This window comes from Saccoglossus kowalevskii, chromosome 10 (genome assembly GCF_978046115.1).
Source record: "Saccoglossus kowalevskii chromosome 10, keSacKowa6.1, whole genome shotgun sequence".
Classification (NCBI taxonomy): Eukaryota; Metazoa; Hemichordata; class Enteropneusta; family Harrimaniidae; genus Saccoglossus; species Saccoglossus kowalevskii.
In genome coordinates, this window is record NC_140650.1 from 7906892 (window position 1) to 7919465 (window position 12574).

The 12574-nt window shown below is 34.7% G+C and overlaps 1 protein-coding gene across 1 annotated transcript in view; it reads right to left on the minus strand.

The window, feature by feature from the left end:
- Window positions 1-8902, minus strand: part of LOC102804500 (mitotic spindle assembly checkpoint protein MAD1-like) — a 31048-nt gene extending 22146 nt beyond the window's left edge. Inside the window, exons 1-6 of the mRNA XM_085504204.1 lie at window positions 8756-8902; window positions 6179-6244; window positions 5279-5374; window positions 4182-4351; window positions 3010-3192; window positions 2196-2248 (exon numbers count right to left, since the gene is read on the minus strand). Coding sequence (XP_085360330.1) covers window positions 2196-2248; window positions 3010-3192; window positions 4182-4351; window positions 5279-5366 — 494 coding nt within the window. The 5' untranslated portion in view covers window positions 5367-5374; window positions 6179-6244; window positions 8756-8902. The remainder of the gene's footprint in view (window positions 1-2195; window positions 2249-3009; window positions 3193-4181; window positions 4352-5278; window positions 5375-6178; window positions 6245-8755) is intronic.
- Window positions 8903-12574: the final 3672 nt, after the last annotated feature.

The window sequence follows — 12574 nt, forward strand, 5'->3', positions numbered from 1 at the left end:
GTATTTCAACACAAGTACGACATTGTTGTCTGGGTTTTCTTTCCCGATTGTTGAGTCTTCGCAATGTGTTTACGGTTTGTATAATTATTGTTGTTATCCTCAAGACGAAGACAAGCTGAAGGACCATGAAGCTAAATGGCAGTTCCATGCATGGGCTGAGTGAAAGAAAATATTTAATCTAAGCCTAAAATAAAACCTAATATTACACCTCTTTGTGTATTTGTTAATTTTACATGTTTGTCATGACAGTATATCTAGAAAAATCTCCTCTTTTGTTGATAATTTCCATTGTTTGGAATGTCTGTTGACCGTGCCCCAATAATTTGTTCTGGAAATAGTTCCCCGTTGGTTTCTCCATACTGAGTTTAGAACGGGCGTTGGTCCCGACGTCCGGCATTCATCACAATCAGCCGAGACAAAACATTGATCGTAATTCATGGGGATCATGTCCGTAATTTGTGGGCTGAAAACCCAAATAATTAAACAAGTATTATTATTATATATATTTCATTTTACATCGCGAAACTACAACAGAGCTTGGTTGTTCACGGTGAAACAGCCGCCTTGAAGTCGATACAACTTCAACTAGCCATTTCTTACCTTGAAATAAAAAAAATAAAAATTCCAAGAGCATCGGGGAATATATTAATAACCATTTTTAGCAATCGCTAGATTTATTTTATCCGAATACATAAAATGCACGAGATTTTCTACATTTATTGGCAACTTCCGCTAAGAAAATGGTTGAAAATGTGGGTGTGGTTCTCTCACAAAATCCTGTTGATAATACGGACAAATATGGTTCTGTGACCCAGGTCGTGCTCCGATCAGGTGACTTTCAGCAAATCAATGATGTTTTAACAAAGCATACTTGACGCTAATTGAAGGGTCGTCGTACCGTCCAATCTCCGGCTTTGATTCACATAGTTTTTTTTGTTCTGTGACAGGCTTCAAAATTATTCACTGAAAAACATCGGTATATTTTGACTAACGGAGGGGATTTGACCTCAGTTCAGAAAGAAGAAAAACTACGGCGAATCAGTTTTCTTTGTTAGTCGTGAAATAAGGTAACCCAGAGTAGGGTGGATGATTTTCAGCCCTGAAGGACTTCTGCGTGAATCCTGATTTTTGAATTGTTCATCGTCTGGCCACCAAATATTTATGGCTATAACTAAATTTGGCACGTTTTTTTTCTGAATTATTCATTTATGTCAAGCTTTGTTCTATTTTTCAGAGCATGTGGCCGTTTTAGTCAAAATATTTTTTGTGGGAACACTTTTACGGTACGTATAGATCGAGCTCATTCACTGATCGTGACTTAATTTTGAAAATTGAATGTCAAATTATACCAGACCAACCGCCTGTGGACCGAAGTGGTTTTGGTATCGTTATTTTTGGAATTAATCATTAACATTTTCCTCGTTTCTCTGCTCTGTCGAAAGAAGTTACTTATGCCCTTTTCACGTAACTGTCTCATTAAAATAAAATATTACATTTAGAACAAGCACTGAAAACACGTAACAAGAGGTCCCAGTTAAGTTGCTTTGACGATTGAGTGTCATGCAACTATTAGATTTGAAAAACCACCGTTTCGACTACTCATGTGTGATCGGTGTTTTGGCGAGCAGTCAATGTTTTCAATGAGCGAGCGAGCGAAAAAAAGAGTGATTAAAATGCTGTCGGTTTCCGGTCGGACAAGGCCGCGCAGTCGGAAATCAAGCAATAAGCTGTGGGTGTAAAAGCGGAAGGCTGGGCGAAATGAGTACCATAATTACATACACTTTGTAGTATTGATATGCAAATCAGATCTTTCATCAAGTGTCAATTAGGATTACTTTCATGCCAGTGTTGTGCTTGGTTGATGTGGCAATGTTTTGAAATAGAAAAAAACGTCGAAATATGCCTTATAAAATGGAGTTTTTGTTTAGAATAAAAGCACAGTCATAGACACTGTCATAACCATAATTTAATTTAAAATAAAATAAAAAAAAATATTGAAAAAAAACACATTAAACGTATGCTAACCCCTTAATTGTAGAACAAGGGATGTCAAAAATCAAGGGTGTGTCAATCAACGTGTGGACATGATTGTGCTTCGCGTGTTTTGAATTTTTTGGTTATAGACTTTTGTAGTCAATGGTATGAATCATCAATTTATAGAATAATAAAGAATTTTGTTGTAGACATAAACTTACTTAATAAGTTCATTTCTCAGTACAGAGCATTCTGATCTGCCCGTGTTCTGTGCCTAGAAGAAATCAAACATACATGTATATAAAATTTGTGATGATCAATTAGCATGTCACATAACTTATATTGGGTGTGTGTACTCTATCAAGTATTAATATGCAAATTAGTGTACTCACTGATTTCTGTTTTTGGTACAACTAAAATGATTCCAATATAAATTTGAATAATAAATTTATCATCACAAAATGTACAAATATGATAGTAATAAGACAAAGGATTTTTAAGCTGAACATCATGTACTGTCTTTGTACCAATCAGTCAATGTATGTTCAAGAAATAGGTTAAAATGAATATGTTTTGTCAAACCATCAACTACCTAGTGAGCATAGTCCCAGATGCCATACGTAGGTTACATGGGTTAAGTGACGACAATTCAATACCAGGTTACTACTTAACCTTTTCACCACCAGACATTTTTCTGCACTTTTTTCTTGTAATCTTCAATATTTCTGGAAATGAACCCTAATTTTGGAGCCAACAGACACAATTTGAATCAATTTAAAGTTTTTACTCAAAAAATTTGACTATTTTTGTCCCAATCTTCTGAAGGATAGTGCAGACTATAAACAGAAATATTTTGTGAATTTGTGATGAAAAGAGGGAACTGGTGGTGAAAAGGTTAAACCCTGGTTAGAGAGAGGCAGTAGGAGTAAAGTACCATGCCATGATACAGAAAGGACTAGTAATGATAACAGTGTGATTGCTAGTCCAGAGTGATAACCACTGTAACAAGATGTCTTCCATATACATCTTGATTACCTCATGTAACTGTGAATTCAATTTCAAAATCTCCTGCTTCAGTTCTTGGATCTTCTCTCTTTGATGTAGTTTTTCCTTTTCAATGGATTTCTTGCATTCCTCTGCATCTGCCTTGGCTCTACTCTCCTCCCTAGACATGAATTCCAGTTTTTGTTTCATGGCTCTGACATGATCCCTGTCTTTCTGTAAGTGTAGACACACATATAACTGATAAACTTACCACATTCACCACAGTAGATGAGACTTTCCGGTCATGAAGATGGCACATTCATAGCGCACCAACAGTTATTATTTACATTTAAAATTCTGCCCTCCATGGTTTAGAAATGATAACTGACACTTAAGGTAGAAGCCTACTCATAATGACAATGTTCATTGGTTCATTATGTAAAATTATGAAGCTATTGTCCCATGGCATCATAAAATAGCGTTATTTTGTGTATTACAGTGACATATTTTGAGAAACTTGTCCTAATATTTGCGCTATTTTTAGTCAAGTCCATAGAGCACAATGTTAGGAAAAATATTTTTTAGCACTTTTTAAAACCCAAATTTATTTAAATAATTGAAGAAAACATAAAGTACCCCATCATTAACACTATATAATTTTTCTGTGCCATAGGAAACTATGGTAAAAGCACTATAATACTGTCAAAATGGCCACTATCCACTAAAATTGAGCCATAATTTTCTCGAAAATTAAGCTGGTGACCCCCAACTTTTTTTAACTCAATACGGTATTATTATATTGCCCGGAAATACAATTTATTGGAAAATGAAAAAATTCTGGATATTTTTATTTATGAGTAGGCTTTTACCCGAAAGTATATTTATGCTGCAAAATGTTTTCCAAAAATGCAGCGATGTGTGCAGTATAAATACTCTCAATGTTTTCAGAATAAATGTAAAATGGAATCCAGCCTTTTATCTTTCAAATCTGTTGCATGATTTACATCTCAAATATTACAACTGGAATTAATTCTATGTTAACAGATACGTGCTAAGAATTACAAAAAAATTTAAAAATTCATCATGTGCAAAGAATTATTTTTGAAATAGAATCTGCACAAATGGTGTATTCATCTTTGTGGTTCTTTTTGATTTGACAGTCTACATTGATAAACTGGTCCAAGTCCACAACTAATTTCAAATCTAGATGATTAGTCCTATACCTGTCTTTCTAGTTTAAAATTTTGTAATTCTCTTTCAAATTCAGCCTTGTCTTTCAGGTTCACAGTCTCCATCTCTTGCAATCTGCCTTGCAAAGACGCCATCTTGGATCGTGCAACCAATACTTCAGTTTCTTTCTCACGGACCATCTTCTGCTCCATTCTTCGCTTTTCTACAAACAATATTTAAAAGGTAGAAAAATGTTCTTTTTACGCTGCATGTAGATTAAATGACAGTGCATAGATTCTAATACATAAAAAGTCTGCAAGGACAGAAAATTCTAGGTCAGAGTTTCAAAGTAGCAGTAGTCCAGGGCGTACCACGACCAATTCTCGTTCTGGGGCTACCATTTTTCAAATTCAGTAGCACAAATGGATCGCTTAGAAATTCACATTTAACCAGTATGAGTTCAAAGATACGGGTGATATAAATAAACAAATAAATGTGACATTTATTTATGTATCTTCGCATTGTCTGGCATGGCTTCCAAAATCTAACTAAACTACTACAGATGAGTGTTGAGTTCCCTGGTTTCTATGTTACTTACTAAGTGTGTGCTAATGACAAATAAAGGGGTTGGCGTTTAGGGATAGTGAGATCAATGTTGATACACTTCCAGCCAGCATAGATCTTTTACAATATAAGCTTTAGTTTGTCAATACATGTTGATACTTTATTGTAGACATCTAGGTTACATTTGAAAGTAAACCAAATGTTCCTAAACTCAGAAATATGGAAAACATATTTTTCATCTGTAAACAGTGAAACAGGACAAAATATAATTTATTAAATACTGGTGTCCATAACATTGTATGATCTATCTGAGGGACAACGGTGTCTAATCAGTTTGTGAAAAATTTAGGAAAACAGACTCATGAACAGCTGGTTATAAAAGCAGGCAATATTTCAAGAACTAAGTCTGCATTCTCACCATATCGAGAATTGTGACTGTAACTATCCAACAAAACTTAGAATATAAATGCATTTATTCTGTTTTGTATTAAGATACTTTAAAGCAAGATTGCATAAAATTAAACTGATTATATTTATAACTGATTAATTTTATTCTTCTATCCTAGACAATGTAGATTCTACTCACCAATGTCTTTGTTGACATATTCTTGAAATTCTCCCATCATCCGTACAACAGCTGTACTGTCATCAGGTGACCCATACCCAGGATTCATTTTGATCACTGTAGGAGAGGATATATGGCAGGAATTATTAATGTTATATAATATGTTATTACTACAACTTCCTTCCTTCTGGGGCTGACACTCAAAAGGCATTGCAGAACATATTTTTAATGTGACAGCTAGGTCCTAGATCTGTACCTGGAAGATCACTGGGTATAACTATAAGTGCTAATGGCAAACATAAAGAGGGTATCAATAATTTAAAAAATAAAGGGATGAAAGCTCTCTTTGCTTTGAAATGCAAACTCGGTTATGACAACTCACTAAACATACCCCTCCAACTATCTTTATTTGACAAACTGATAAGACCAATTATTGTATATGGTAGTGATGTTTGGGGTGATGAAAGCACAACTAAGTCTGCAATTGAGGATGTCCATCTTTCATTTTGTCGGTTCATTCTTGGTCTCTCAAAATTCACACCAAAAATGGCTGTTTATGGTGAGCTAGGAAGGTACCCCATTGACTGTTTTATCAAGAAACAACAACTTAAATATTTCAACCGGGTAACAAACTCTGATAACACATTACTAAGAGAAGCCTACTTAGTAAACAAGAATGTAAAAAGTAAATGGTTTAGAAGTGTAGAAACCCTCATGCAAGATTTAGATGTTGTCACCATTGTAAACTCAAGTGAAAAAATAATTAAGAAAAATTTAGACTTTATTCATAAAAAAATAAACAAATCATTTGAGAACCAATGGATCTTAGACATGCATAATGATAATAGAAAACTAACCTTGGCTAAAAACAAACTAAGAACATACAGACTTTTCAAACAAGATTTAAAAATTGAAAATTACCTAATTAATATGCAGAACCATGGTCTTAGAAGGTTAATTGCAAAATTCAGGACAAGCAACCATGACCTTAAAATTGAGAAAGGCAGACATAATAATGTGCGGCTGGATAAAAGAACATGCGATATGTGCAGCCAAAATATAGTTGAGGTTGAGCAACATTTTGTAATGAAATGTCCAGCTTACAGTCACCATAGGGACAAATTATTCCTGACTGCACAAAATAAAATTCCAAATTTTGATAAAGAAAATAGTCAGAATAAATTCATTTTGATTATGGCAAACCATACTCTAGCACCAGCCTTAGCTGTCTTCTTAAAAAACAGCTATGGAACAAAACAGCAACAACTATCAGTGTATTAGGCCACATTTTGTGTTCAGTCTATATTCTGTATTCACCATTGGCTGCAAATTGTATTTTTTTGTTTTTGACTTGTTTTTTTTTTTTTTTTTTAGAAAAGTTTTTATTTTTTTGTTTTATTTTTTAGATTGTAGTTTTTTTTTTTTTTTTTAATTTCTTTCTGTAAGACCCTTTTTATCCTTTCCTAAGGATTTTATGCGTCTAATAAAAATATAATATCGATACAAAGCCGAGTCAGCCACGGCTAAGAATTTCTTTCAACCAAGTTTGTTGTCGCATTCTCCTGATTCGAGCAAGGAAATTGAAACTGGTAGTGTCAAGTATCCTTGAGATTTGTGACATTGTAAACTGTCAAAGAGAGCTTGTGTGTTTGATTTGGGAGTGGTAAGCTACAAATAGGCGACTAGTTGAGACACGGATGGGGGTCAAGTTCGTTTGTTCGAATCCAGAATGCAGCCCCATACCAACCGACTGTTTTCCATCTTCCCCAAAACAAGAAAACCACTTTCAAGTTTAATTTCTTCCCAATACTGATTTAAAGTCTTAATAATGGATTTATTTACTTTATGACTTGCCCAACACCAATCCAATTAGAGAGCAGCTTGTTTGTTGACAATTTTGTTGATGTACTAAATTTCAGTTCAGCTCCACCTGTATTGCAACATTGTCTATTTGATTAGGTTAAATAACTCTGAGCGGCAGAATATGGCAGATAAAATGCATATAAAATGACAAGATCATGCATGACCATGATTCAGCACCTTAGCAACCAGTCAAGTAACACAGGTCAAGCTTTCAGTTCAATATGGTGTCAATCGCATTGCCCTGTGTGTTGTATTAGTATTTTTAGTTTTCATTTATCCTGCAAATAACACTACCAGATTAAATGGTCTTGAAAATGGCCTTCAACATTTAGTCGTATTGGTGTCTTCTTTAAATTGAATGTCACTGTAAGTTTTTTATGTCTAAATTGCAAGTTCAAGTGCTGACATACAGTGCATTTTGTAACTGAAACCATATTCATGTCTTGGACACGACTGTGTGGTCATCTCTCTATCAAATGGCAATTTAATGCGTTATCCAGGCATCAACCAGGACTGATAAAAAACAAGCACCTGCGGACCTTTAATCAAGGTTCCCCCCCAAAGTCACATTAGTTAAAGGATTTAGCCTTCCCATTGAGTCTGTGGCACACTTACCTAAGGTGGTCGGTCAACTTTTTTGGTAAGATTTGAACTTGAGACTATCGATCATTAGTTCAATGTAAAAAACACTATACTACCAGTTTTTCAAAAGAAAATGAATGAGGTCGTAAACTGCAACTGAACAGTTCTCCTTACTTTGGTTTGGTAAAAATTATTATTATCTACGGTAGATACAACTGGTGCACTACATTATTGCATAGCTGAAATAATATTATAATGGACTCATTTTTCTTTTTCTTTCTCATGAAACATAGCCAATTACCAAGTTAGAAAAATAATGGGCAGAATTATGAAGATGTGGCTAATCAATTAATTCAGGATGATGACTGACTATCACTGTGTCAAACTAATAAGTAAATGCACATGTATTCCATCACTGTTATGTAACATTGACTGGCAAGAGTTTATTCAGAAGGTATTCACAAGGAACTTTTACTTTTCTCTTGACATACGCTTATGTAATCATTATAAATTTGATTTACACTGCCTGATATTTATAGTTGTAAAAATAGACAGGTTTTCGATCTCGTGACAGTGAAATATGCAGGTTTTCTGTAGCTCGCATCAGATGCTGATTGTACGCCGATTGAGAATTAATGATCTCATTCGTTCTCTGTCCATTCTATATACAACATTTTAAAGCTAATATCTCAGTTTAAACATTCTCTGCTTAACCACTGAGTTGAGTTTACTTTGGCGAAAGGGGCACTGGGAGAGCTACCTCTGCCTCGGGTCATTGCGTCCATGTTCTGGCGTAAAAGAGTTGATTTTGGGGACTCAAAAGTCTAGAAAAGATAGTTTTTCAGCAAGTCGTTGGTCACATCGATTTCGCTCGTTGTGGAACGACCACATCTTCAACCCAACGCATCGTCACAAGGTCCAGTGCCGCGAGTGGGTTGGACAACACAGAATTTTGATAACAAAAGTGCGCGTGTACTAATCGAAGCCAAACTTCTATTCACACTGAATGGGTGTTCAGACACACATTTATAATATTGAATGGCAAATACATACCCTTTTGCCAGAGTGACTGTGAGAAGAGATGAGTATCTTTCAATCGTCGCTAATAAGTGAAAAGCCTCGAATATCGTATGTATCAAAATACTGAAACTAAACTTCCGCCATTTTCAAACTTGTTGAGAGGTGAAAGGTCAGCGGGCACATTCTCGCCAAAGAGGGCGCACCACTCTGAGAAAAGCAACTTTTTTGTCAACATATCTGATATCCAATCTCGAGCTCTTTAAATTTCACAAATGTAACATTTCAGAGTAAGAATATTTCGTAGTATGAGAACAGTCAGCGCGTATCAAGTTTACAATTTTTAACATTTAACAAAAATGCATTTTCAATTAATCGTGATTCGATGTAGTAGGAACTACAGAATATTGGTATTCATGTTCTTCACTTTCTGTCGATGCGTTCTACAGAAGATGTTTATTTGCTTAACATATCGATATAGGTTGCACGCAATTAATATAAATAAAATACTGTGACGAGACATGTTGGAAACTGTCATGATTATCATCGAGTCATTTTTATATCACTATTTCTCCCGATGTTATAACCATTCCAGGTACTTCGAGAGGAGTTGTGAATATAATATTCATTATAATATTCCTCCGTCAGAGATAAAAATGACGCGGATACAAATGATATTTTGTCACGTTTCGTGTGTGTGTAAAAATGAAAAGAATTTCTTACAAACGTTTCCGTAAATGTTAAATGGCCACATAGAAGCATGTAATACCAAGTGCCCATGCTCGAGACAAGACTGGTATAGTAAAATATTTACCTAAAACTGCATATTCCTGGTGGCCGATGGTGTTTCTTATAAGATCGACATTACCGCGCGAATTGTAACTAAGCAACCAGAGAAGCTGAACCTCTGTTAATTTTAGATTTCATCAAGTATATGGACTTTAATGATGCCTGTTAATCTATTTTTTAAAGAAATTTGTCAAAACTATGAATGTTCAGTTAATTAATACAGCTGCTTTGAAAAATACAAATGAAAAGCCATTCTGCCATTAAAACTCCAACATGACTATTAATTTTGTAATACTTGTTGTCATCACGAAGTATTCTGTAATATATCATCGTTTGCACTTATGTTATCGACCCAGGTTTGTGATAACGACATTCTTTGTTACAGGGAACATTGGTAAAATAATTCGCGTTTTGATTGCAAACAATATCAGAACATTGAAAAAAAATGTTTAAACAATTTAACCCTATAATGAGAAATGACTTGTGTGATTAAACAAATATGACGATGACGTCACCATGCCAAAGTAATTTGATCACTTCGTGGCAATTTCGCTGTTAATCAAATTAACATTTTAAAAATAAATAAAAATATACTTGTGTAGTGAGGAATTATGGTCGTTCGTAGGCATTTGACCTTTAAGTTCATTTATCAAATCTTCCGTTTTTTAAATTGTTAGGTAACTATTAAATTGAATCTATATTCGCCAATATCTATAGTTCCATTTTAAAAACCTGTATTAAAAGTGGAGAGAAAAAACAAGTACTTTTTCATAAAAATTAAAGAAATTAAATTTCCCAATAATTCACACGATGGAAGACATAACTAACATTTTGATGAATGCTTGACCCAATTCTTATTTCCGTTTCCGTTTCCGCACAACGGCGTAATATGATGAATTTGTACAGCATTAGCCATTACATTCTTGTAATCTGTTCTAATGGCAGTAAATACCTTATAGGACGGGTTCAAACAGATTAGATTTCATCTAATTGACCACTTTTGTTTTGTTCATAATCGTAATTGTTGTGTCAATATTGACTATAATATGACGAACAGAATAAAATCCGCATTGTTTATGCGTTGCCATGATAATTATAAATTCCCTTTACTGCAACACAGTTTCTGAGAGGCTGTTTTTTTTTTCTTTCTTAAGCGTACGTTAGAGATTTGGCGCCCTCAACGACATCACAATGGCACTCATTTATACACCGATCCATACGTGCTTCCATCGACGCTAAAGTCAACCAGTCTACAGCGAATTCTAAAGTGACATAAAACAATTACCTCGTTACTGCTTGAGCCAGATCAAACTAGCAAAAATGACCGCGTATACGAGTTCAGCTTGAATTAGGCTCCAATAAAACCGAGTTTGAACACCGCTATGACTGAGCCGGGAAACTACCGAGCCTCAGACCACGTTTCCCCACAAGCGTAGAAACGCGCAAGAGATACCAGTATTCTAAATAATCGATGGGAGAAACAATAGTTGGATTCCGATAACATTGTGTCGTGTAAAACTAGCAAATGCAAATTCTCGTTATAGCCTTTTGTAATCAACTTGATCTGGGTCCTGAATACGACCACACACTACAGTGGTCAAAAAACCAGACGATTTGGAAAATAACCACATAATACTTTATTCTGTAAGAGACAAACAATTTATATACTAGGAACGTCAGAATAAACTTGTAAAATCTAAAATTTAATTTTCTTGTGGCAAGGCACCCATACAACGCGTCAACAGGATTAAGGTAGGGGCGAGATATGCGAAAATAGCGCGAATAGTAAATCCCCCGATAAGTTTGCCTGCCTCGCAGACGCGGCTTTACCACGAAATAGGAGGGACAATGAACGTTTTTACAAAATTACTACAAGTTGTATTTTGAAACCGCAATTCCACGGCAATTGACGATATGTGTAATGTGAAAATAATATTAAATAAAATCTGAAATAAAAAATAAAATGAACAACTGAATACATAGTCCAAGGCTGAATACATTAGTATTACCTCCCAAATAAGGTGGTTTCACTTCCATATATGGCAAATAACTCTCGATATATGAACACGTACATTGGCCAATATTGATAGTTGCCAATAATACTGTTATGCTCATGGTTCGCCGAGGGGCACGACTACTAAGATAACATATCCAAAGATAAGACGAACTAGAAAAAACACACCAAAATAATGATGTTATTTCGAAAAACGAATACTATACTGCTTTACGGGCTTGTTTATTTCTGCATTTCGGGTGAGTACAATGCCATTCTAACGTTTGTATTCTGTGTTTACTACGATCATCGGGCGGGCTGCTATGTGCGTATAACTCAATTGTACGTTGCGTTACCAGTAATTGCACGTAATCCTTATTATGGCAATCATTCGTTTGTATATTTAAGTATATACGTTAAAACGACAATACACGATGTGTGTCATGGTAGTATTACGTAATAAACCCATAACAGTAACTTTAATTTTTAATTTAAATTCGTATTTTTCAAGTCATCGGTTTTTGAAATCAAGTGAATGTACTGATGGATAAATCCTATTGAGTTACCATATCCCATTAGACAGTTACTACCATGGTGGAATATATATATAATGTGGACAATGTTATAATATGGGAGACTGGTGTTATCTCAAATTTTGACTTTTGATAAGCCCGAGGCTGAGCCCATCACACGACTCACGATCACAGTAGCGATAATAGTGAATTTCATTTCATTTTGAGGTAAAAATTAGTTAAAAATACTCAGATTATTTAAATTGCCATACTAGGTGTACGTTCTCAAACAAAAACAGAGTTGTGATATAAACTCGACGCTTATTTAACGCTTTCTCTTTCAAGTTAATTCATAAATCAGAACTGTCGCTCCTGGACAAATTAGTTACTATCACGATAAGAACGAATTTAAAAAAAAATGTACTAAATATGTAACATTGTATATAGAAGGCGGTATTCGATAACAGTTATCTTAAGTAACTATTCAGCCGTTGTTATAAGCCATCGAAACGTCTTAATGATTACTACTATGTATGGATTGTATATTATCATTCTTAGCAG